The 27,765-nt window shown below is 36.8% G+C and overlaps 1 protein-coding gene across 1 annotated transcript in view; it reads right to left on the minus strand.

Moving 5' to 3' along the window:
• Positions 1-27,765, minus strand: part of PXDNL (peroxidasin like) — a 412,750-nt gene that overhangs the window by 73,221 nt on the left and 311,764 nt on the right. The window contains exons 12-15 of the mRNA XM_042972968.1: positions 27,403-27,561; positions 13,327-13,439; positions 10,451-10,607; positions 489-597 (exon numbers count right to left, since the gene is read on the minus strand). Of these exons, the coding sequence (XP_042828902.1) occupies positions 489-597; positions 10,451-10,607; positions 13,327-13,439; positions 27,403-27,561 (538 nt within the window). The remainder of the gene's footprint in view (positions 1-488; positions 598-10,450; positions 10,608-13,326; positions 13,440-27,402; positions 27,562-27,765) is intronic.

A 27,765-nucleotide genomic window follows, 5' to 3' on the forward strand; every position in this document is an offset into this window, starting at 1 on the left:
GGACTGACGGGGACTTTGTAGAACTGGAAGGCTTCACCATTCTAAAGATACTGGTGACTCAAATGAAAACAAACCAAAATATTACATTATCCGAAACAAAACTTCCACCTGTAAGCTGTCGGTTCACGACCAGATGTGTTCAACCTGACCATCAGTGTCAACTCTGGAACTGGCAGGAGCACTGGGTCTGATAGTGGTGGGTGGTTGAGGACCTAACAGAGCCCACTGCCCGATCCCTATTGTGGGGCCACACAGAGCAGACCTGTGATGTAAATTTCTGCCATTTAGATCCTATGCGGAATAAGTTTCATTCTCTTTGAGGCTGAGCTGGCAATGGTGGCCAGCCCAGAGGGTGATAACACAAAACTGAAGAAAACACCTACTTTGGCACTTTATGCACTATGCCTGCTGTGATTTATGGAGATTATAAAAACCAAGTAGAACTGAAGTGAAAACAATTTTGCAATCAAAATAAAATAAATTCTTACTGTGAAAACAAATGTCTTCGTGTGGAGTTAATTGCACTGTCAACCCTCTGTACCGCGTCAAGAATGGATGATTCGACAAAGTCATCGCCAGCTTGTCTAGCCTGCATTGCTTTGAAAATCAATTCCATGATTAAAAGTATCAAACAGACCTTGAAGTTAGGAACGATCTCATATAAATGGCATTACAAAAACTTCCAAGACAATAAAAATGTTATACAGTGTCCACATGATACTGTCCATTGCAGAAGAGTAGGTTAACGATCCCGAAGCAAAGCTTCCAGCAACAATACCAGCATTATTTAGGGAACAAAAACATTCCACAATCTAGTAAAGCTATGTGAAATATTTCTTTTTTTGTAACACCAATTCAAATGGGATCCAAGTGTGTCAGTAATTTGTCATCTTTGGAAAGGTATGAAATGCCTATCTCTTCAGCCACCTTGCTTTAATGTTAAACATTAAAATGAAGTAAATATTATCACATCCCTATGGAGATTTCTTACAGCAAGAATTGAACTCTCAGTAAGAACTCAGTGAAAAATAACTCATGTTGTTTCTATAGCTCTTCAGTGTGTGAGAATTCTATCAATTTGGATATTATCCACAAAGGAAGCTTTTGACTTAAAGTAGAGCTGATAATTTTCAACATACTGTATCTCCTCCAGATGATGGTTTAAGAAGTTTAATGTAAAGGGAAAAATGCTAATAAAAATGATCATGGATATTTAAAATTCATATAAGAAATATAATCAAGCATATCCATATTATTTAGTTCATTAGCGAGAATATTAAAAGCATAACAAGAATTTATATGACATAATTAAAACAATAACTTCTTTGCATTGTTGAACACTGAAAGCGAGAGTAAGTATAGCTCCAACAATTGAATCTATTTATTTTTTTTAACTTTTTTTTTAATGTTTATTTATTTTTGAGACAGAGAGAGACAGAGCATGAACGGGGGAGGGGCAGAGACAGAGGGAGACAGACACAGGATCTGAAACAGGCTCCAGGCTCTGAGCAGTCAGCACACAGCCCGACGCGGGGCTCGAACTCACGGACCGTGAGATCGTGACCTGAGCCGAAGTCGGACGCTTAACCGACTGAGCCACCCAGGCGCCCCTCCAACAATTGAATTTAAAGATAATGTCATTAAGGAGATACAAAAGAATGAAAACTTTAAATAAAAACAGGAAGGTGTGCGCTTTATACATTAGCACCTACGTATCATATATTGCATTATATAATATATTAAATTACAAATGTATATTTATATGTATAGAAGTACATATATATATGTTTATGTATTTTGGACTAGAGGAATGCAAATAGCATTCCACAACTGCTTGTTATAAAAAATATTCCTTTGTATCACAAAAATATACACATATTGGATTGGTTCATTGTCCTAGAAAGATCACTAACATAAAAAATTTCCAGGGTGGGAGGGAGGGGAGGGTGGGTGATAGGTATTGAGGAGGGCACCTTTTGGGATGAGCACTGGGTGTTGTATGGAAACCAATTTGACAATAAATTTCATATATTAAAAAAAATAAAATAAAATAAACTTCTCTCAGTTGGCAAAAAAAAAAAAATTTCCAGAAAAAATACCAATAATATAGATATTATAAGGAAAACAGTAAAATCAAGGTCTGTGCTGAAAGACGTACTTGATAAACTAGATTATGGGCAGTACTTTTGAGATGGAGGTTATACTGTCAATGCAACTCAGTCTTTATCATGACCGCAATATTAAAACTCCAGAACATCAATTTTACCTTTTAGAGTTCAAAAATCACATTGGATTAACTATACATTCACTAAAGGTAATTGAAAGGAAACAGAGACAAACTGATTAATTTGATTACATGAAATTAACATTTTCCATTCAAGGAAAGACACAAAGGCAAAAAGGTCATAGACAAATAACATAATAGGTAACATATTTGTAATTTCTAAATCTGACATAGAATATTCTGTTTCATTCAAGGAATTCTTGTAACGCACTGAGAAAAAAATATATACGATCAAGCTGTAAAAGGGGAAACCCCCCAAAGTAGGAAGTATAGAGCAGATGTTGAAAGCCTCATAAATAAAATTTAAAATACCAGTGAACTACCATTTTATGCTTCTGGAGAAAATGAAAAAGCTGATTAATGCCAACCGTTGGCAGGGGTGAGTGGACACGGGTGGGCTCGTGAGAAGGTAGCATTGACACTCCTATTTCCAAGATTTTGTTTAGTGAGCTATATATTTTTGGATTTGCTTTTACTTAGGAAATTGACATATGTGCACACCCCCTCACCCAGCAATCGCATTCCCACGTATATATATCCAGAGAAATTCTCAACAAATCCATAAGGGATACAAACAAGAATGCTCATTGCAAATTTGTGTGGAAGGAATTAGGGAAAACTTTCAGCAATGGCAGTGTGGGTGGGAAAAATGTGGTGGACGTACAGTATGAAATACCATGCAGCAGTTAAGAATTAGCTGGATGGACACATGCACTGATGCTAAAACGCGTGCTTAATGTAAGAATTACGAAGCTGAGAGAGATTACCAGAAAATGATTTAATTAAATATAATATAAATGCACTGTAGTTGCTACATACATAGTGAGCATGTGGCGAGGAGGGGTATTGGCTTATAAGCAGATGGATTAATCAACCAATTAAGCAATCAATCAATATAACTGCAATGATTATGAGAAAACAATATTCTCAAATACCTAACATGATGTATACCTTGTGGTCTGTTCAAAAACAGGTCAGGAAGAATAAGCCCACTCAAATTGTTATGTTTACTTGATAATAAAGGAACCAAGATCAATCAAATCAATCTGGGCTGACCTGTTGGCTGACGAGACGTTAGCCTTTTCTTTATCGTTTCCTTTTAAGTCCCTTACCCACGAACCTCAAGTGTAGAGAGTGGCGTCAACGATGTGTTCTTATTTATGACAATTACTGTCATTGGACCCCTACACCTGTGTGCATGATACACGATCAAAGGTCTATTTGGATTTGGAAGTAAGAAGGTTATGTGTAGGGCTGACTTATCACACGGTGCACAATGCCGGTCAAAACTCGAAAGGCGGTTCACTATGGCAGATAGAACTTGGGAAACGATATCTAAAGTTTGGGAGAGCATCGATGAACATGTTAATCTGAATTTTATTTGTTTCATAATTTTGCTTTTATTCTGTTTGTAAAATAGTTTGGCTATTGTGGTCGTATAAAATGTATAGGCATAAGGAATTTTGAAAAATCTCATCTTCATCTTTTGACTTATTCATAAAGTGGAAATAATAAGACTTGCTCAACATATAGCTCAGGCCAAACATGATTATTAAATAAAAAGGCATGCAAAGTTCTCTGAAAACTACAGGTCACGATGCAAATATTAGGTGCCTTTCAATAATTACTATGTTCAAAACCCATAAGTAATCCATACTCTCATACTATTACCAATTGCTCCTCTGTCGTCCTATCATTTCTTCAACTTGACCCGCTTTTTCTCCACGTTAATAAGAAACCAACAAGTGCAGAGATGCGAAAAGGAGAGGAAAGTAACAAGAAAAGTGGCATAATATGTAAATATTGTTTGCAATAATTAAATTATAATGTGCACAAACAGAAAGCACATAAAAGTTGTTCACAGATTATTAAAAGTACATTAAATATGTAGTATGTTCACAAAGAAAATATTTGTGGTAACAATAACTCTCACTTATGTCATTTTAATTATGAATTCTTAAGGTTTCATAGTTTTATGACAAAATAAAACTACCCTTTTTACTATTCATTCGGTCTCAGTATTGTTTTATTTGCTATGGTACAAATTGCGAAAAGATTTCCATAATGTTCTCAGAACAGCACTGCATTATTGGGAGCAAATTCAGTTTATTGGGGCACATTAGAATCAAACAATACTGTTAATATTTTATTTGTCTTAAAAACTACCTCAGTTGACGTTGTAGGGATAGAATGTTCAGAAAATGTTGAGTATATTCTCCATCTTTTTACGCAAAATTTTGCAGATGTGAAGGAAGAACTAGATCATTTTCTTTTGTTAAATCTTGGGCTTAAAATGGGGGGAAGAAGTCTCAGTAGGGTTACAGACGAGCACGTTTAAAGTTGTCTAATGAACATCTCCTTTCAGTTCTGTCCGTGCACTTATCACCTATCACCTCCAAGGAAGATAAAGTCCAAAGATAAATGTGAGTCCTTTGAAGAAAGGGGAGTTTGGGGTCATGGCCCACCAACTGCTGTGAGCCCACCCTATCAGAGCATGGCCCAGATGGGAAGGATGTGGCAGGGGGTGGGGGCTGGGGGGGGGAGGGAGAGGGCAGAACAGGACGGAGCCAGAGGAGGAACACTGCCACAGGACACCTGTACCCCTGCCTTCACTCTCACCACAGAATACCTAGACCTCAATAAAAGCTGAGTTTCTTTCACAACTGCGTATTCTTTATCTCCCCCTCCATCTTGGAAAAAAGTAGCCAGGTAATGTAACTGTCATAACTAAATAGACCTTACCACATTAAACCTTCCCTTAAAGAGAACGGCAGACTGCCAATGACGCTGGACAGAGATGTCCTAGGAAACCAGACAGTCCCACAGCATACAAATGGACACTAATGACTGCCTTTGTGAGATAATTTTCTCTGAACAGCAACAACTCTGCCTTACTCATCATTTTGCATCATTAAGTATGTAAATGGGCTCACTGTCTTGCAGGCTCCACCATGATTTCAGAAATGGGAAAGGAAAGACACTAACTACTTCTTTTTGGTTTTAATAGTTGAGGTGTGCCTTTGATTTTCATTATCTGCTTTCTTTATAATTTCTTAACTATCCAAACATTACTACACTAAAATTTTGTTCTTGAAATTTAATGCTAATTTTTTTTAACATGTGGCTTATATCAGGATAGACGTATGTTTTCAGAATAGGTTTTATATAGGGGTGCCTAGGTGGCTCAGTCTGTTAAGCGTCCGACTCTTGGTTTTGGCTCAGGTCATGATCTCACGTTTCCTGACATTGAGCCCCATGTGGGGCTCTGTGCTGACAGTGCAGAGCCTGCTTGAGATTCTCTCTCTCTCCTTCTCTCTCTGCCCCTCCCCTGCTCATGCTCGCTCTCTCTCTCTCAAAATAAATTTTAAAACATTCTAAAAAACAATAGGTTTTATATATAAATGGATGGGAAATGTGTTCAAAATGGATACAGGTATTATAAACATATGCAGATGTGTATTAGGTATATGTTGTTGTTTATAGAAATATTTCACCATTGTATTATTAAAGTCTGACAAGTGAACAAGATTGTCATGTATCTATTAATTATTATGTAAATTAATGACATAATCATGGTACATAAATATAGTAACATAGCAACTTAAAATGATTCAATATCAATTTTACTTCATTGATATATTTGGGTAAAGATAATTAAAATTTTCTGATAGTTCATAGCTCACTCACTGAGCAACAACTTCAGTGGTTTTGAAACAGATGTTTTGTCTAGACAATGACAAGTCAGTGGATTAGAATGTCAAAAATCTGAGTTATTCATTCACAATTTCAAAAATAACTAGATCCCAAAAGAATTAAATAAGCCAATTGATAATATAGCACTTGGAACACACGGTAAATGCCCAAGAAATGTTAACTTTTTATTAGTAATATTAGTATCAGTTTAATAAAGGTTATTTACTTAGCATAAAAGGAAAGGTCTCACTAACTTCAAGTCAACTGATGCCACCTTAATTCTCACTTATAACTTATTGGGTTGAGGATAGAGTCAAAGTAGGGAATATTATAAGTGGAAATATTATTTAGAAAGCTACTGCAAAAACCCAAATGACCAAAGAATGAACTATAAGAGAGGAGGTCAGGTGGTGAAATGGAAAAGAAGCATTATTTGCAGCAAAAACTGGTAATACAGTTAGAGTAAAGAAGGAGGAGAGAGCAGAAAAAAATCGGAGGAGGCTCTGACTTCCTCCTTACAGAAGGACCTCGTTATGGACTGTATTGAAGGGAGTTCAGTTGCGAATACATTCAAGATGGGTTTCTAACATGTGGAATCGGAAGAACTGTGGGTCATCCGAAATGAAATGTCCAACATACAATTCGATCCCCAACCTGGAATTTCAGAGAAGATGACACTGTTTAGATTTATTGTTATATAATCACAAACAGTCCGTGTGTGTTATTTGTGCTGCAAAATTTTCATTTAACAAATGCTGTGTCACTATTTCGTTTTTGGCCTCGTCTACATATTATCCCAGCGTCTCACTGGTAAACATCCCGTCGTGTAGATGTGCTCAAAACTGCTTCAGGACTATTGCTGCACATTTGAATACTATTGGAGAAGCAGAATTCCTACACCAAGAAGGACTCTTGAGAGTGTCCAATTCCACTTTTTTAAGAAATGAGAAAGTTAATTCTAGTTATGGGTAAGTAAGGTATCCAAAGTGGCTGAGATCAATAAAGGTAAAAGCATGATGACTTAACCCAGGCTTTCTCCCACTGTCTCACACTGCTAATGTTCAATATAAACATCTTGTGTCCTCAGTTAGACTGAGCCATTTTCACAAGCAAGAAATGAGTCAGAAGAACATACAGTGAATTACGAACTTCAGAGCACTTAACGGCATATCAATATATATAGGAAGCGTTAAAATAAATCATGTTTTGAACAAAAATTGTGAGGCTTTTTTTTTTTTTTGGTTTAAAGCAATATGTGTAGCTTTCATATGCCAAATACTATCCAGAGACAGAAGTCTGCAGATCTGTGTAATGTTCGCCAATGTAAAATACTTTGAGGACAGCCTAGGGGAGAGGCTCTCAGTAAATACTGTATCAGCCTTAAAGACTTTTAAACATGTATTAAAACTATTAAAAATTGATTACATCTATGGAAAAAAAACTCCTTAAAATAATTACACCTTGCGGAAACCCTTTTTTCTTTTGCTATTATAAATGCCTTACTTTGAACATCAACTCATTCAAATGTATGGTGTATATGTATATATATATATATATATATATATAGAGAGAGAGAGAGAGAGAGAGAGAGAGAGAGAGAGGGAGGACTTCCTTGGTCTGATATATATATATATATATATATATATATATCCCAGATTTTGCTTTCATTGTTGTTGTTTATTTTTATTATTTTGGATTACTTTCTATGGTTATATACTCCAATACAGGATGGAAACTCAAAAGGCATGATCCTCTTTGTATCACTTATTACACCCTGAGCGGAGTTACAACATTCCATAACTGCTACATTGGGGCAGGAAGATTGGAAAATCCTCCCATAATGAACTGTCTTTTCCCTTTAATTAGGATGACTGGTGAATGAAAGAGCCTAACTCATAAAATGTTCCATAAGTGATATTTTATATTGACACATTTCCTCCTATTCTGCTAATTTTGGCTGTGTGAACACACACACACACACACACACACACACACACACCGCTTGTCTTAAATCTTAAATTTATTCAAAACTTAAAAATGTATATCTTCATATTTTTTCTTCTCTTTATAAAAATATTTCTAATATCATAAAATTTATTTGGTATGAGATGCAAACATAAATTCATCTCCCCTTATATTACATATAAATGTCTCCAGAGCGAAAAACATAATTTTTTTCTTGACTAACTTCTTTTTTTTGTACTACTTTAACCCTGTAGCCCGACTTTCTACTTTCTGTGCAACAGAGCAGAATAGTGGTAAATGCTATCTATCACTGTTTTGAAATCTGGTGAATAGAGTGATTAATACATATGAATCTAAATGTTTTACTGTTAATGTGTATATATAAAATGGGTAGTTAAACCTCAGTCCACCACAATGAAATTCTTATGCTGGAGATTCTAAAATATTGACCGCTGTGATTGTAGTGTTTGTGTGCATGTGACAGAGCAAAACAGAGAGACAGACAGGGAGAGAAGACGCAGAGAGAGAATATTTGTTTTTGTGTCTGTTTGTTTAGTGGTAAAGATTTCTAGCATTTCTAAAACACAAAAGATATTAATATAAATTTTATAGTCAGTTTTTTTTCCAAAATGCCCAAGGATATTTTCCCATAGATCTCACAAATAGTTAAGCAGCAGAAAAAGGACCCCATAAATTTATAAAAAGATACAACTGAGGCGCCTGGGCGGCTCAGTTGGTTAAGCATCCGGCTCTTGATTTGGGCTCAGGTCACGATCTCAGTGTTTGTGAGTTCAAGCCCTGCACTGGGCTCCATACTGACAGTGTGGAGCCTGCTTGGGATTCTCTTTCTCTGTCTCTTTCTTTCTCTCAAAACTAAACAAACCATTTTTTAAAAAAGAAAGAAAGAAACACAACTATCACAGATTTTAAATCAGCAAAAGCATGAACTCATAGCAAACAGAGAGGAAGGCTAAGATTTTGTAACTTTAAGAAATTCTATATAAGAAAGCATTTCTGATCCTCCTAGAATGCATATGTGGCAGTTACTAGCTACATTATTATAATTTTAGGAATAATATTCTACAGAGAATTCATCTTTACAATACAGTACAATAAATCTGTGAAGATTGATGTGCCATTAATAAAAATCTGCACTTTATAAAAAAATATCCCAACAAATAGAATATTTGGAAGTTTGATATTTTAGGAGAATTCGCAAGTAGAAGAGGATAAAAGTATTGTGCTCTATGATGGAAAGATAGCGATATTTCTAAGGATGTGATTTAATTACATAAATCTATTTTTACCCAGGCCTGTATTTATGAGAAGAGTTACCCAATATTTTTATAGACCCATAAGAGCTCAAAGGAAAAAATAAATCTGCAAAACCCTATTTATGAAATCTGCCCATTTCTAAGGAAACCAAAAAGCAGGCAAAGCCCAAAATAGTGCTCCATATGCTCGTGGCTGAACTCATTTATTTCCACCGCTGACTGTCAATAAGGCAAAAGCTCCTCAAAAGCCCTGATGTCAGTTCTCGTGTCCCCATGTGCTATGCCTTCTCGAATGCCTTCCCACGTGGAGAACACGCCCGGCCGCCATCACAGCCTGTCTCCATTTCCATAACCAGGGCTGAGGTCGCCTCTTGAGTCTGCCTACAGACAGACTCTCTCACGTCTAATGCAAACTGAGTCAGTGAAAATTTTAAAAAAGGATTTTATTTTTTGTAATACAATGACAACTTTTTTTAAACAGTCACCATTGATAACCAAGTGGAAGAGGGCTCCAGCTAAACCACCAGACTGATGCTGAAAGGTAAAACAATGCCAAATACGTTGGCCAATCGTAAATGTTCCTAAATATTGAGATATTTGTTCTCAGAGCGGCGGATCTCCCCTAGAAGTGTGATTAGTTCTACAAGTTCCATTAGTTGGAGCAACTAATACATGTTAAATTCCACTTATTTAGCTATGAATGTATCTTATATTCCAGAATTTTCAGTTACTAAGAAAACATGGTATATATTTATTTGCAAATCCTCGCCATTTATGTTCACTTTTGGCTCTGGTGTTTGATGCCCTTTCAGGTAGTTTACACTTCAGAGCTTTGATTTTAAAAATAAAATAATTTTGGGGTGCCTGGACGGCTCAGTCAGTTTAGCATCCGACTTCAGCTCGGGTCTTGATCTCGCGGTTCATGAGTTCGGGCCCCACGTTGGGCTCTGTGCTGACAGCTCAGAGCCTGGAGCCTGCTTTGGATCCTGTGTCTCCCTGTCTCTCTGCCCCTCCCCTGCTCATGCTCTGTGTCTCTCTCAATAACAAATAAACGTTAAAAATAATAATAATAAAAATAAATAAATAAAAATAAAATAACTTTGAGCTAATATTAACATGTTTGACTAGAAAGAACATATAAGGGACCATATAGGGTAGCGAGGCGAATCAGTTAGGAGTAGGGGTAGAAGCTTTCAAAGACATTGATTTGGGTTGTATAAGGAGCCACACTTACCAATGACCGTGAGAAACATGTTGGCCGCAACAAGGCCAAATGAGTTCCGAGCCACGCATTCATACTTTCCTTGGTCTGCTTGCCCTGCATCATAGATGGTGAGCACGCCTTCACCACTGACATGGAATTTACCACTCTCCGTAATCTGAACACCTGCCTAGGGAGCGGAAAGAATTGCCACGGGAAGAAAATGTGATCGTTCAAAAAATAATACCTTACATTTTGTTTGATATAGCTTCATTTGTTCCACAAATATCTGAGCACTCACTGTGTCAGGCACTAGAGGTAATTTATGAATACAATGAAGAGAAGAAAAGAGAGAGGAAGTGCTTGTCAGGAAGCACAGTTTGTCTCCCTCTCTATAATAAATATGAAACTCAAAATTCAATTATGTAATTATTTCCTATTATGATTATTTTAAAATAATTCCCATGAAGGAAAATATACCGTTTATTCATATTTTTCTTCTACAAAAGGGTTCTGACAACAACAGTAAAAATAAAATTTGAAAAGAAGGAAATTTTTCATAAATCTACAACCTAAAAGCATCAAAAATATTTTCATATTACGGATTTCTCTTCTATTTCTTCTTCACATGTACTCATAAGCTTTATGTTGCTGCAAAGTTTCACATATCGGTGTTTCTTAATTAAAACACTACCTTAAGAAGAGAAAATGACTACATTTCATATGAAATATTATTAAACCGTATTCAGTTACGGACAGCCTGGGTGGCCCAGTCGATTGAGTGTCCGACTTTGGCTCAGGTCATGATCTCGAGGTTCATGAGCTCGAGCCCCATGTCAGGCTCTGTGCTCACAGCTCAGAGCCTGGAGCCTGCTTCCGATTCTGTGTGTCTCTCTCTCTGCCCCTCCCCCACTCACACCTCTGTCTCTTTCTCGCAAGGGTAAATAAACATTAAAAAAATTCTTAATGTATTCAGTAATTATTAGTATGCTTTATGTACTTTTCATTATTATGTCATTAACTTTAAAAAGTGTTTTAATGGTTATTTATTTTCGAGACAGAGAGAGACAGAGGACGCAAAATACTTGCATGAACTGCAAGATCATGACCTGAACCGAAGTCGAGGCTCAACCGACTGAGCCCCCGGGCGCCTCTATGCTGTTAACTTTTAAAAAGGAAAAGATATTGGCTTTCTGGGACTGCACCGGAGTGGAGCAGGGGTAGAGACGCTTCTCTCCTACCCCTCCCCAGGAAACTGAGAATGGGACCTGCTGTTTCAAAAGAACTCAGATCCCAGTGATTGCCAGTAGGCCCGAATGTAACCAGAAAGGTTCAGAGTGAAAAAAATGCCTTATAGGTCTTCAGATGCTCACAGTTGTCTTTGACCACTACTAGGAAACAAGTCCAAGGTGACCGGTGGCTGGTAGGTAACTCAGGGCAGGCGACGGAGGAAGAAGCAGGACCTACCAGATGGAGGGTAGGTGGAAAACCACCAGAAGTACAGAAGGGGTAAGAAGTGAGCAGGTGCACAGGCAGTAAGGCCCAGAGGGTCTCTTTCCTTCAGGACTGCCTCCCTCCACTTCCTCTTGCTGGACCATCATCACATCTTCTTTGCAAAAAGCACTCCTTTCTGCTGTCCTTACATACGGCCAGACCCCTCAGGCTAAACCTATAGTTCTAAGTTGTTGCTTAGAGTCTCTGAGCTATCAGGTAGATTTCCCATAAATTCCTGATCTCCTTATTTTAGGTAGTTTCTGTTGCTTGTAGCAAAAGTAGCCTAACTCACAGCCATTTTAAACTCATGAATTTAGGATCACTATAAAGATGAAATGTGATAGTGTATAAAAAATGTCTGGCATATAGTCAGCCCTCCATCAATTCATTTGGGATTTGAAGCTACCTTTCAGAAATTAGACTGAGCTATTTTGCTGATAAGATTATATGACAGAGCATTTAGTATAATGCCAAATAAGGCTTTAGAGACTGACCAAAATGTGTATTTTCCACTTCCTATTTTTAGTCTAAAAATTTTCGAGTCATCTCCTATTACATTCAAAAGAAATTATAAAAACTATTCAGACTATTTGAGAGTACGTGAGCCCAAAGTTTCAGCTCTGAGATCACGATAAACTTACTTTGTACAGAGAACCACGCGTGATGCTCAGCCACAGCACAAAAGGAAGCCACCAAAAATAAGGCCTTGTTGCTATTTGGCAACAACAAAAATTGCTTTGCAACTTTTCACCAATTTTACTTTTTGTCAAAATCCTCTGTAAAAACTGACATTCTTCTGTATGCAACATCACTTATTTTTGAGAACATCAGAATCTGAGGCCAATCATTTCATTTTAATAACAATCTTAAAATGAAAGAAACAATTACATTGAAAGGATATAGCTCAAAGAACCAAAGGAAGTAAAAGATATAAATGGGATGTTATTTGTTTTACAGTCGCTGAGGTCTTGACCTACCAGAGGGTTTTTTTTCATGTCCCTTTGCTTTAATACCAAGCTTTTCGTTCTTTTCTTGCTGTAGTTAATGCCCTACTTTTAAGCCACTTCTGAGTTATTCATTCAAAATTGTTTCTTGCTCGTCACTAAAACTTCTAATCTATATAAGACAAAAGCAATTTTTGCTTAGAAGAACTTAGTTATGCTTATGAAGCTTTCGTCACCAAGCAAATGAGAAAGGATAAATTTTATCAAAGCCCTGAGCCAAAATCAGACGCAGTCGCTTAAAAGATGAACAAAAAAGAAACAGGAAATAAACTTGTCTCGGTGTAAAATGCATTCCTCGCTAGCAAAAATCACAACAGTAATAAATCAATGTGAGAATCGCTACCTGTTTTCAGTAGGTCAATACATTTGTCAGTGTTTTTAATATTACTCTACTTTTAGCTTAGAGCCTACCTTATTCCAAGTAATCACGGGCTGTGGTTCTCCTCGAGCATGACACGAAATGTTTATATTCTTGCCAACCTGTATACTCGTGTCCTGAGGTAGTTGAGTAAACACTGGGAGAGCTGTGGAAGCGAATCAAAATGACGTCATGTCAATATCATTTTTTGTCAGCGTGCTTCATCCAAGTCAAATGGTATAAACCTGGATATGACATAGGTTAGCCAGACTAGTTTTTTTAAAAAGCAATTACTAGGACATCTGAGAGAATAATAAACATCAAAGCCGTGGTACTCAGGATAGATACGAGAACAGAAAAAAAGGAAGAGAACTATACACAGCCTCTATCCTTAATATTTTAACCCTAACCTTTAACCTTAAATATTTGTAGTATTTACTTCTTCAGCTAAGTAGCGGGTACAAGCATTTTCATCATTCTTTTTCAATATCTTTTCATAAGTCTAAAAGAAAGATACATGGTAACATCTAAAATATATTGCTGGCTAAAATAAATCGACTCAATCTTACTTTATTTCCTCAAAAACCAAACTATTGTGTCTTACCTCATGTAAAATAGATCGTTGGAATAACCCTAGAACTACTAAAGAAATTGAATTCCTAACTTTTTTTTAATCCTCAGACATCAATCTTTAGGAAAGAATTAAAATCTTTTTACTAGAGAATTCTATCCAACATCCAATCTTTTCTAGAAACTAAAAGAGGAGGGTGTGTTTCCAGACTCTTTCTAGGTGGCTTACTTTAATATCAAAACTAGATAAGACAGCGTCAAAATCAAAAAAGAAAAAGAAAATCCTACAGGCCAGTACCTCTCATGAATACAGACACAAAAATCATTCATAAAGCACTGGCAAATAGAATTCATCAATATTAAAATGTTATTTCAGAAGTGCAAGACTGGTTCAGTACTTGAAAATCAATCAATGGGACCTACCATACTAACGACTAAAGAATAAATGTCCTGGTAATTTCAATCGGTGTCAAAAGCATTTCGCTACTTTTAACACTCATTTATGATTAAATAAAAACTCTAAGAAAAAAAATAATAGAAAAGCCTACACAACGTGAAAATGAACACAGACAAAAACCTATAATAAACACACTACTTAATGGTGCAGGAGTGAATGTTTCCTCTTCAGATAGGAAACAAGGCCAAGAATGCCTTCTCTCAGAACTCTGATTCCACATAGTGCTGGAAGTTATAGCCAGTGTAATATGGCAGGGAAAGGACATAGAAGACATACAAATTGGAAAAGAAGAAATAAAACTGTCTCTATTTGCCGATGATATGTGTCTACCCAGAAAATTCTAAGAAATCTACAAAAATACTTCAAAGTGAGCTCAGTAAGATCGCAGGATACAGATAAATGTAAAAAAATATCAATTATGTTTACATATTCAAGCAATAAACATATAGACACAAAAACTTAAAAAAGAATACCTTATACAATTTTTCAAAAACATTAAAATATTTGCATATATAACTAACAAAACATGTATAGCACTTGTATGCTGAAAACTACAAAATGTTGATGTAAGAAATCAAATGAGATGTAAATGAATGTAGAGATGTATCGTACCCATGGATTGGAAGTCTTGAGATAGTAAAGATGTTATTTCTCCACAAACTGATACTCGGTTTAACGCAGTTCCTTTCAAAATCTCACAAAGATTGTTTTTGGAGATATAGAGAAGATTATTTTAAAATGTATATGGAAATGCAAAGGAACTGAAGTAGCTAAACAATTTTGACAAAAAAGGATAACGCGAGAAGAATCAACCCACCAGATTTTAAGACTGGTTATATAGTTATGGAAATTAATACTGTGTGGTATTGATGAATGTGGGCACAGACAACTGCACCAATAGAACAGAGAAAAGAACCCGATAATACAATCACACAAATATGCCCAACTGCTATTGACAAAGGTGCAAAAACAACTTAATGGAGTCCTTTTCAACAAATGGTGTTGGGCAATTAGGTACGCAAAGGCAAAAAACAAAACAAAACAAAAAAACAACCTAAGCTTGACACCTCGTACAAAAACTGACTCAAAATGGACGACACACCTAAATATAAAATGTAAAACTATACATATAACTTTAAAAAAACAGGAGAAAATCTTTAGAATGTAGCGCCAGGCAAAGAGTTCTTAGATCCTACATTGAAAGTATAACCCACCACGGGGCACCTGCGCAGCTCAGTCAGTTTAGCATCTGACTTCAGCTCAGGTCATTATCACAGTTTGTGAGTTTGATCAAGCCCTGCATTGGGCTCTGTGCTGACAGCACAGAGCCTGTCTAGGATACTCTCTCTCTCTCTTTCTCTCTCTCTCTCTCTCTATGACCCTCCCCCCTCTCAAAACTAAACAACAACAAAAGAAAATATAATCCACTGAAGAAAAAATTGAGAAACTGGACTCCATCGGATTTGAAACCTTTCGTGTTGGGAAGACCATGTTGAGAGGATGAAAAGGCCAGTTTCCAACTAAGAGAAAATATTTACAAACTGCATATACGACAGAGGACCAGTGTCTTGAATATACAAAGAACCCTCAAAATCCAACACTGTTAGATGAAACAATTCAACTAGGAAATGGGCAAAAGGTATGACATCGCACTGAAGAGAATATACATGACAAATCAACCTGTGAAAATATGCTCAACGTCATTAGTCACGAGGGAAATGAAATGCAGGTTAAAGCCACTATAAGGTATCACTACACACCCCTGTCAGAACGGCTAAAATGAAACATAGGGACAACACAAACCACTGACAAGGACGTGGATCACTCATACATTGCTGGTGGGGATATAAAATGGCAAAGCCACTCTGGAAAATAATTTAGGACCTTCCTTAACAATTTAAAGATGACACTACCCAGGCGCCTGGGTGGCACAGTCAGTGCCAGCATCCAGCTGTTGATTTTGGCTCAGGTCACGATCTCACGGTTCATGGGACTGAGTCCCGCATCGGGCTCTGTGCTGACAGGGTGGAGCCTGCTTGGGAGTCTCTCTCTCCCTCTCGTTGACCCTCCCTCCCTCTCTCTGTCAAAATAACAAACAAACAAACATTAAAAAGTAATGAAGATGACATTACCATACAATCCAGCAAGTGCACTCTTGGGCATTCATCCCACAGAAATGAAAACTCTCACATACAAAAACCCGTATGGGAATATTTATAGTGGCTTTCCTAGTAATAATCAAACAATAAAAGCCACATGCCCTTAGGGCGCCTGGGTGGCTCGGTCAGTTGAGCGTCTGACTTCAGCTCAGGTCATGATCTCATGGCTTGTGAGTTCGAGCCCCGCGTCGGGCTCTGTGCTGACAGCTCAGAGCCCGGAACCTGCTTCGGATTCTGTGTCTCCCTCTCTCTCTCTGCCCCTTCCCCACTCATGCTCTGTCTCTCTCTCTCTCTCTCTCTCTCTCTCTGTCAAAAATAAACATAAAAAAAAAATTTGTTTAAAAAAAAAAAGCCATATGCCCTTCAACGAGTGAAAGATTAAATAGACTATGGTACATTCACATCATGGCGTACTGCTCAGCAGTAAAAAGAATAACTGATAAATGACTTGATGATCAAAAGAATAACTGATAACACACAAACTCTGGATGAATCTCCAAGTAATTATGCTGAATGAAAAACACCAGCCCCCAAAGATTACATCCTGTGTGACTCTATTTATGTGACATTCTTGAGACAACAGAACTATAGAAATAGAGAACAGATTGGTAGTTGCTAGGGTTTTAGTAGGTGGAGTCTGCAGTTTGGTAATGAGTCTGGATCTCTTTGTGTTACTTCTCACAACTAACTGTGAACCTACAATTATCTCAAAATAAAAGCTTGAACTAAAATAAGTCAACTCTGTGGACATGCAGGGGAGTAATACGCACCAAACCCGGATTAGTGGCAAGTAGGCTGGGGCTGAGAACAGATAGAAAAGAAGAACAAACAATCTTGCAGCCTATTTGTGATGCTTATTTCTTCATTTGAGTAGTGGGCAAAGGGGTTTTCATCATTTCTTTCTTGGTGACTTTTTCTACGATTGGAATAAAAACACATGGTAACATCAAAAATTCATTACGAAGATAAAAAGATTCCGTTCTTGAAGTGAGAATCGTATTTTGTTATTTTCAAATCTTACGTTATATGCCAAGTTAGCACATGTATTTGGGTTTTTTAAACTACGGCTTATGGATTCCTGACAACGCATGGAGGACATCTCGTGAGCACTAGTGACTCTATGAGGCAATGACCTTCCTGACTCATCCAAGGGATCTCTAATAGCCAACACTTCACATCATGGCCTCCGTTATGTGACATCCCCTATCTCCAGCCGTGTTCACCTCCTGTCTCAACAGCTACTCATTACCACCACTTATATGCCATCACTTATAATCTTTTGAAAATATCTAATACCACACCCTACAGCAAAACCTCTTCTTCCTCCCGGTCTGTCATCCCCTCATTATGACGCCATCTACATTGCTGGGAACCTTCCATTTCCTTCCTGTTGACAAACCCCATCCAGTGTCATTCTCTTCCCTTTTCAGCCAAGACCCCAAGTTTCATCACCTCTGCCACTTTCCTTCCCAAACTCCCAACTCCTTTTACCCATTGTCCTTCTGTTCAATACACTTGCACTGTTTTCTCCGTGTCTGTCCTTCAAAATATCTGGAGTGATCATGTGTCCTGTTTTATCAGAATCAACCTGCCTTTGTCACTTCAGCTCCTATTTAACAACAAAAAATCCATCTCTCAGCACACCCTTCTCCTACAAAATATTAGCATTTTCCACTTCTACAAAATATTGACATTTTCTACTCCGCAAGGGAAAAAAAAGACAAGCCATCAGGCTATAAATTAAAAAAAATTTTTTTTTCATATTTATTTATTTTTGAGACAGAGAAAGAGAGACAGAGTGTGAGCAGGCGAGGGGCAGAGAGACAGGGAGACACAGAATCCGAAGCGGGCTCCAGGCTCTGAGCTGATAGCACAGAGTCCGATGTGGGGCTCGAACCCACGAACCATAAGATCATGACCTGAGCCGAAGTTGGGAGCTCAGGCAACTGAGCCACCCAGGCGCCCCAGGCTATAATTTTTTTAACTTCCTACACTCCACTTTGTAGAGGTACTTCTCTATACTTCTTAACTACCCTTCTCTCCTCAACTAAACTGAAGAAATACCTCTTCTTACTGGAGTATTTGTCAGATTTTGCGAATCCCATCCCATCTTGCCACCTGAGAAACCTTGAACCATCTGTTACTCTCTTCCAACTTCCTGGCTTCTTCCTTTCAGAAAAATAGGCTCTCCCCTTATTCTCCCATATCCCTGCTGCGTCTCCACTGACACTTTTTACTGCTCTCCTTCACAAGGAAATTTCTTAGAAAAAAATAGCGTCTGTGTATCCACCTCCCCCATCCCCTTTACTCTGAAGCTTACTTCCGAGAAGGGTTTGGTTCCCTTGATTGCATGAAAATTGTTGTTCTTCAGGTCCTTAAATTCAGAATCTTAAAAAAAAAATCAGTCTTTACTGAAAGCAACTTTTTGTAGCTTTTGACCCACTTGGTCACTTTTTGGAGATAATTCTTAGCTGCTGGTATTCCTTTCTCCTCTGGGTTTTTGTGTCATACTGGCCATTTGTAATGGTATAATTCACAGCTTTTCTTTCTTTTGCACTATGAGGAATTCCTATGCTTGGCCTTCTCATCTTCTCACTCAACACACCCCCTTGGTTCTAAACGACTTCATTCACAACCATAGACAACACAACTTAGCTTCATGCTCACAAAGACATCTACATTCGGTCCCAACAAGCATATTAAATGCAACTTTTTCCAAACTGTACTCATTATCTCTCCCCTTTTGCTAATTTATCTTTCCTTTTTTGCTATTGAACTAGCACTGTCTTCATATATTATAAATAATAAAAAAACCCCACTTATCAGTTATAGATGTGGCAAATATCTTTTGTTCCTTTTTTTTACAGGTGAATGGAAGACAAAAATTTTAATGTGGATGACTTTATCAATCTTTTCTTATAGTGGATTTTATATTTTGCTCTAAAAGTTCTGCTGTACTACTACCATAAAAATCTTATTTTTGTTCAGAAATATTATATATTTGCTTTGTAATATTAAAGTTATTTTTAAATTTGGAATTGATTCTGGACTATAGAGTAAAGTGAAGATGTCAGACCATTTGCCTATCACTATTTATTGAGGAGATCTACTTTCTGTAGGTGAGCAGCACCACCACTGTAATTAATATGGTCTTTCTTGGGGTGTGTGAATGGCTCAGTCAGCTGAGTGTCCAACTCTTGATTTCGGCTCGGGTGATGATATCACAGTCATGGGATCGAGTCCACCATCCAGCTCCAGACTGAGCATGGTGCCTGCTTAAGATTCTTTTCTCTCCCTCTGCCCCTCACCCCTGCTCCTGCTCTCTCTCTCTCTCTCTCTCTCAAATAAAAAATAAATACATAAGGTCTGCCTTTCTGTTCCACTGATCAATTTGTCAATCCCTATACCAATAACACAATATGTTAATTACGATAGATTTATAACATCTTGGAATAATCTAATAAGATTATTCCTTGCTCTTTCATATGCAATTTTAATCAATGTTTCATCCCCCACCAGGATTTTCACTGCAATTGCACTGACCTATAAATCAACCTCAGAAGGACTAACATCTGTAGAGCAGGATTTGTCCTCTTCAACTTCTTTCAACAGAACTTTTTTTCTACCAGTTGTTGCACATCTTTTGTAGATTTAAGTGTTTGTTTTAAATTTCATTTTATTGTAGTAAAAACACGCAACATATGATCCACCTTCTTAATAAATTATTAGTTAGTTACGCGTCCAAGGGTATATAAAGTTTCAGTTAAGCACGACGAGTGAGCTCTAGGGAGACGCAGTCCAGTACTGTACATATAGTCAAAAATAGCATATTGTCTCTAGGGAGACGCAGTCCAGTACTGTACATATAGTCAAAAATAGCATATTGTTACATTTATTTTTAACTACTTGATACTTTCTGGCTATTTTAAGAAGTATTATTTCAGGGGCGCCTGGGTGGCTCAGTCAGTTGAGCATCTGACTTCAGCTCAGGTCACGATCTCATGGTCCATGAGCTCGAGGTCCAGATCAGGCTCTCAGTGCAGAGCCGACTTCACATCTGTCCTCTTCTCTCTCTGCCCCTCCCCTGCTCATGCTCTCTCTCTCAAAAATAAAGAAAACATTTAAAAAAGAAGTATCATTTTAAAACTAAAATCAGGTATTCTGTTTATTGCTGACATGTAAAGGAAAAATATTTTTACTTGTTAAGATCAACCAATGATCTTGCTAAATTCTTAGTATTTCTGATAGTATATTTGTAATTGTTTTTCAATTATGTATGAGGAAAATCCTGTTACGTATAAATAATAAAATGTTATGCATTCTTTCTAAATCCACAACATTTGTTTCTATTTCTTTTCTTTCTGCACAGGCTAGGACCTTCGATTACAGTGTTGAGTAAATGTAATCTCCTTTCTACTCCCAAAGGGAACAATTCTAACATTTTATCTTGAGAAACGTCATTTTCAAAAGTGTTATATACATTATACACAAAACGCTTTTTTGTAGAAAACATTTTAATTGTTTATTTCTGTATTGCTAAGATCTTTTCTTAATAATAGGTGATAAATTATTTTATTTACATTGGTTAAAATCATAATTTGTCCTCCATTAATCTATTAATGTCATTGAATTCAGTTGGTCAATATTTTGTATACAGATTATTCTGAATTTTTTTCTCATAATGTCTTTTATTAGTTAAAGTTGGGAAATACTACCTGTTCTATTCTTTGTAAAGACTTGGTATAAAACTGAATTGATCTTAAAACATTTATAGAATTTGTCTGCAAAATAACTGCCAGATTTTTTTACTCTTTTCCTACCTTTTACTTAAAAAATTAATTTGTTGACTTTCTAACTTCATCTTTTTCACCCTTCTGATCTGAAACTTACGATCATATTTTTATTTTTTGAGACTTACCCTTGACATTTTGCCAGATATATAAGAATATTATACTACTTGAATTCTAAATAATCACTCTCCTAAGTGATAATCCATTGTTAGGTAGTATTCATTTATGTGATTGGTATTCAGTGCCACACTATAACAATTATAATTATTAATATTTGATACAGAAAATATTTTAATATTACCTTCGTGTTCAGCAGTTTCTTTGTTCGCCTTTGCATTGTTTTTTGGATGTCAGTCATTCTTTCGAGATTTTTTTGTTTTAGCAAGTATAGCCTTTAGAAATTTCCTTAAAGTAGTATTATAGTTGCAAACATTCTCAGTTTGCTGAAAATATCTTTATTGAGCCCTCATACTTGAAAGATTGACAGTTATACAATACAAGATTTACTGTTTTTTTCTTGAAACACTTTGAAGATTTGACTCCAACATCTTGTGGCTTCTACTGCTTCATAAAACTACTCTATGAACCTTGATGTTAGTTTAATTGATACAGGTGAGCTGCCTTTTCTCTCTAACCGGTAATCCCACCACTGGGACTACCCATTGAGTGAGGAAACCGTATCAGCAGAGGCTACAGAATAACCATCTGTGAGAAGAAAGAAGATTGGCTAAGAGGCCACAAGCTGGAGCTGGGTCTCCCGTACCCGGGAGCTGAGTAGTAGCGGAACCTCAATATGGACTCTGAATAACATACATATAAGGCTAGAGAGCTAGCCACGCAGGGGACCCTGATAACCAGGCAAGACCTGGCGGCAACAAAATCAAAGAGGGTCACCTTGCCATCGGCTTCCCATCAGTGAGCCTGTCCCTTCCTTTCCGTTCCTTCTGGGCCATCACTAGGCAAGAAGAATTGACAGATGAAGAAGAAGAAAGTGTACAAAAACAAACTAAACGTTGCCCTTTCCCAGTCCCTACTCTCAGACGGACAGCCCAACCTAGTAGAGTCACCTGCCCGGGCCTGCACGGAGAGAAGGCGAGGGAAAGAACTGTGTATACACTGTGAGATTCAAATAGTGAAAAGAAGAATTGGAGACTTTTGGTCTGGTAGCATGAGGGTGGCAGTTCCATTTTTTCTTCAGAAATCAATAAACAGGGAGGACAAGAAACAGAAATGTATTGCTGGTTTTGTTTATAAAACTACAAGCTTCCTTTTCAGTAAAACTAAGGAAGCACTAAAACCCACTCCACCAAAACAGCTGAAGGGAGGGCTACCTAAAGCAGAAAAGACCAAGCAAAGCTTTGTGTGGAAGAGGTCATGACACGGGTCTCAAGACGGGCCAGGCACACACACCTCCTGACTGGGAAGACATCTCCAGAACAAAATGTGTGTTATATGTACCCGGTGTTATTTTTCATAGGTCTACCCAGTTATTCCCAAATGTTTCATTGAGTCGTTACCTTTTCTTCACTCAAAGGAAACGCCATCTTTTTCATACGTGACATTCCCATATGAACGGGAATCAACCTGTAGATTATATATTTTGGCTTAATGTACTAGCGAGGCACTGTTTTAATTTCTGTAGCTTGATTATATATTTTATAACCAGTGTGATAAGTCCTCCTTAATTATGGTTCCTTTTCAGAGTTTTCCTGGTTATTCTTTCTTGTGTCTCTTGGCTAACTGTAATGATTTGTCTCCCTAAATCTATATTAAATGAAAGAATGACAGCAGAAATCCTTTCTTTAGTGAAAATATTTATATCATTCTTCTCTTAAGCAGGATTCTGGCTAATGAGTTCAGTAAAGCAAGAGTTGTTTGATAACAAATCCTAAAAATTTATTAAAATATATCAAAGGAAAACTATCTTGTCTATCTATGCAAAAATCTAGGGATGTAAATCTATTTTATCATGTTGGAAAAATGTCTATTCAGACCTATGTTAACTAACAGTTTTTAATGAGAATAAATGCTGAATTTTATCAAGTGTCTTTTTAGTATCTATGGAAAGAATCATGATTTTTCTTCTTGAATCCATTAATATGATAAAATATATTAATAGCTTTCCTATTATTGCACTCTCTTTGAATTTCTGGAATAAAACCCACTTAATTATGGACCAATATGTTTTTCATGTGCTACTGGGTTATTTATGATTTCAAATTATATTTCTTTATTTATATTCCTAGACTTTTTGCATAGATACACAAGATAGTTTTCCTTTGATATATTTTAATGAATTCTTAGGATTTTATTTTCAAGCTTATGTTTGTGTTACTAAGAATATTTCTGGTGTGTTTATTAATTTCTAACTCCTAAAACCACTTAAGCAGCATTAGAATTTTTGTTATTTATACATGTGATGGTTTTCCTTGGGAAACCACATAACCACATACTCTTATTGGAGGGAACTCTTTTGCAAGTTTAATATTCAGAATAATTAACATTCTATTCAGCCATGCTGCAGAGTAACAGCTGTGTATCTGCACTGCTGTGATCCCCGCCAACATTTTTTCTCCCCTGCTATATTCTGTTTATATTTCTCTCTCTTCCGGAATTCGTTTTCATTAATTATATGTTTCTATAAAATTACTAGTTTCATCCAGTGTTTATATATATTTGCATATACTTGAGCAAAATATTAGTGGAAAAAATAAAACTATTGCATAACTAAAGGTTAGCAGCATCTCTGGAGGGAACGCACACCACTGAGAACACAGCAAGGGGCATAAAGGATAGACATGAAAAAGGCTAGCAAAATGATGTGGCAACAAAGTTTAAAGGGATTAAAAAGAAAAAGAAAAGATCTAGAAATCAGGCAAAGAAGATCCAACAGATGAGTGCAACTCAAACACCCATTAATCTCAGGAACACTTGACACTTAAAAATTATGGAGAAGCTCCAAGAGCTTTTATTTATGTTGGTTATATGCAGCCATGTTCACCATAGTAGAAATTAAATCTGAGAACTTCAAAATTTATTTACTTATTCAAATATGGCAGAAATAAACTCATACAATAGTCAGATAAATAACACATCTTTGTGACCATTAATTAATTTTCCAAAAGTAAACACTTCCCCAAATCTCAATATTTGAAAACTGCTTTTGAGTTCAATCTCTTGCAATTAGACATTTTAGTTGAAGTATATGAATAAAATATGACCTCACAAAGGTAAGTATTTGCAAAATGTGGGGATATTTTATTTATTTAAAAAAACTTTTTGAAGATATTTATTTATTTATTTTTTTATTTATTTATGAGAGAGAGTGAGAGAGAGAGAGAGAGAGAGAGAGAGTCTGAGCAGAGAGGGGCAGAAGTGGGCTCTTCGTTGATTGCAGAGTTGTAGAGAGCCCAACGTGGGGCTATGAGATCATGACCTGAGCTGAAGTCCAATGCTCAACCCACTGAGCCATCCAGGCACCCCAAAAATGTAGGGATATTTTAAGACATTTAACACATCATTGTGAAACATATTTGATACTATAGCAAAATTTGATAATTGACAGCTTCTTTTGCCTATTTCTTTCACCATACATCTACTAGAGGGCCAGGATTTAATAAAAGTAGTGCTTTCCTCCTGTTCTATCAGTAACATTGTTAAATAAAATTATCATCTTTTTCCCACTGCAAGTGAAGAACAGACAAATTACTAGTACAGTTTGGTGCCACTGCTTTGGTCCATGCTAAGGCTCTAGCACTTTTACCCACCATTATTTTGGTACCATCAGTGCAAATGTCAACCAAGTGGAAAAGGCAAATAAGACCTTGATATTATAAGAGTTTTAACCTAAACCACCGCGCCCTGGAAGGGTCTTGGAAATTTCCTCCACTGGCAATCCACCGAACACACTTTGAAAAACACTTCAATACACACAAAACGGGGTCTACAAAATATTTTCAGGGGTAGTTATTGGGAAAAAATATTGTTAATAATTTCAGAGATAAAATGGTTCCACTTGTTATACATTTACTTGAATTCATTAATTCTTCCATTCCCATTGTCATGGATATTCAGGTCACCTAACATATCACTTGACTATAGCCATAGTTCTAATGGTTTCTTATTTTTAATGTTTCTTTACTCCAGCATTTGCCTATTCACTTTAGGCTGATTAATATTCTACATAATAGATATGGTCAACATTTGGAAAGTTCCATGGCCTATAGTCAAGATCTGATACATTCGAACTCAACCAACCATCCCAAGCATTTCCTCCCTACAGCCCTCTCCTCCACTCTATTCACATAGTGTTCATTCAACACACAGGGCTCTCTGTTCACTAAAAAAACTTGCTCGTAGTGTTTCTACATCTGTGCCTGTTGCTAATGATACTTTCTTAGCTATGGATATTTGATACATTTATCAAATTCCTCCACATCGGTCACCTATTAGATTAAATGGTCTATTCTAATATTAATTTCAACAGTGGTATCTTATGATATCTTACAGAGTGGAGGAAAGGAACCCTCCTTAGGGAAGGAGCGTATTTCTAAATTGAGATCTAGAAGGTCAATGGGAGGCAGGTCATTGAGGTGGAAGGATGTAACAATGTGGCAAAAAAAGGATGACACTAAAACCATTAACTTCAGCACTGTCGTGCTATATTTTATTAGACTACAGTGCATTGATTACATATGTCCTCCTTTTTAAAAAGATATTAATGTAAAAACCTTCTGATTCTTAAAATAGTTGAATTTGTTGAAAACCAACTCAAAAGTAGTTTTAAATATTCCACAGAGCAGCTTTTGGCATTTCCTCTTAGAAAGAACGAACCAAAGAAATGGGGTTTTCCAAGGGCATGGCAGTTCCCTTCACCTTTCAATAGCGTTTTCAAATCTTCCCATGCATTTCCGTAGCTATTTGCACACCTTCCCTAGTATCTTTTTACCTCTTCATAGAACCTCAACTTCCATCAAAAAAAAAAAAAGAGATAATAATAAGCATTTGAGAAAGGAAGAAATACTAGATTGTACATAGATATTAGCTCCGTGTAATCTTATGTCTATGTTCCAGCATCATTGAACACTTCAACACTTACTAATATTTCTTTTCACATTTATATTGCTACATCCAGACAACCTTTGTCTCTAGGTTTTATGCGCGTTATCTAAATATGCGTTACCTCTGAATTTAGATCCACTACATCAAAACAAATTATAGCAAATTTGTGAAGACAGGAACTTATATCTAAATGTAAACTACAGTTTAGATTATATACATAGTAACTAAGTTCCTTCATTTCAACATAAGCCAGTAACTAAAAAGAAATTTCCACAGTATTTAATAACAACCATTCTTCATTCTTACTTTGGACCTGTCTTTTAAAATGTAAGCCTTGAGTTTTCCTTTTTTTTTTTTTAACATGTCATTTAATGATAAATTATGGACCAATAACCCAACCTCATTCCAGAATATTACTATTTTTGATAAACCAAACTACTGTATTTCATGATGACTCTGAAAGAGAGTATCTGCAGTATATTCTCGATAACCCTAAGAATAAAAGATACATCAATATTAAGACCACAGTTCAGCTCATTGGCTGTGAGAAATGTATATTTCTGTGAGTTAGTCTCCAAAGGTAGAGCTAAGTAACTAGCTTTGCAAAAAAATGTTATAAGAAAACACAAAATAATATTTTTGGAAGAAAACATGATATTAATACTTATCACTAATAGAAATTAAATCCTCAAGTCTTTTTTTTTAACAATTGATTAGAAGAAGATTATCAAATTTGCAATTTCTTAGATTTTTAAAAAATTTTTTTTAAATGTTTTATTTATTTTTGAGACAGAGAGACACAGAGCATGAGCGGGAAAGGGGCAGAGAGAAGGGGAGACACAGAATCCGAAGCAGGCTCCAGGCTCTGAGCTGTCAGCACAGAGCCCAACGTGGGGCTCGAACTCATGAACTGCGAAATCATGACCTGAGCTGAAGTCGGATGCTTAACCGACTGAGCCACCCAGGCGCTCCTTTCTTAGATCTTCTAAACTAAAAAATACTTAAGTAATAAGGTTCCGGAGGATGTGTGAAATCAGACACATACAGAGGCGCTCTCTTCAGGTATGTAGACCCAATCACAGCACGCATTACCTTTGGGTTTTACAGTCAGCTGGACAGACGCTTTTTTCACTCCCAATGGACTGACTGCCTGACACTCATATTGGCCTTGGTCATGATGTGCCGCATGGTCAATTCTCAAAGTGCCAGAGGAGAGAACTGTATGTGGACCTTCCTGAGGGAGCTGCCCCCCTGCAAAGAGAGAAAGTACTTTGTACGCCATCGTTATGGCTCAGAGAGCTGACAGCTAGAACTGTGCCGGTTGCTGGGTAAAGGTTGGGATTCCTCCAGAAAGCCTCCATATCCCACTATTGGGACCACGCCCCCTACCACTGCATCCTGGAATCTGGACAGCCCCTCTTGACCAGCCCCCAAAAGGAGAAACTGATCAGCCCC

Source organism: Panthera tigris, chromosome F2 (assembly GCF_018350195.1).
Source record: "Panthera tigris isolate Pti1 chromosome F2, P.tigris_Pti1_mat1.1, whole genome shotgun sequence".
NCBI classification, from domain to species: domain Eukaryota; kingdom Metazoa; phylum Chordata; class Mammalia; order Carnivora; family Felidae; genus Panthera; species Panthera tigris.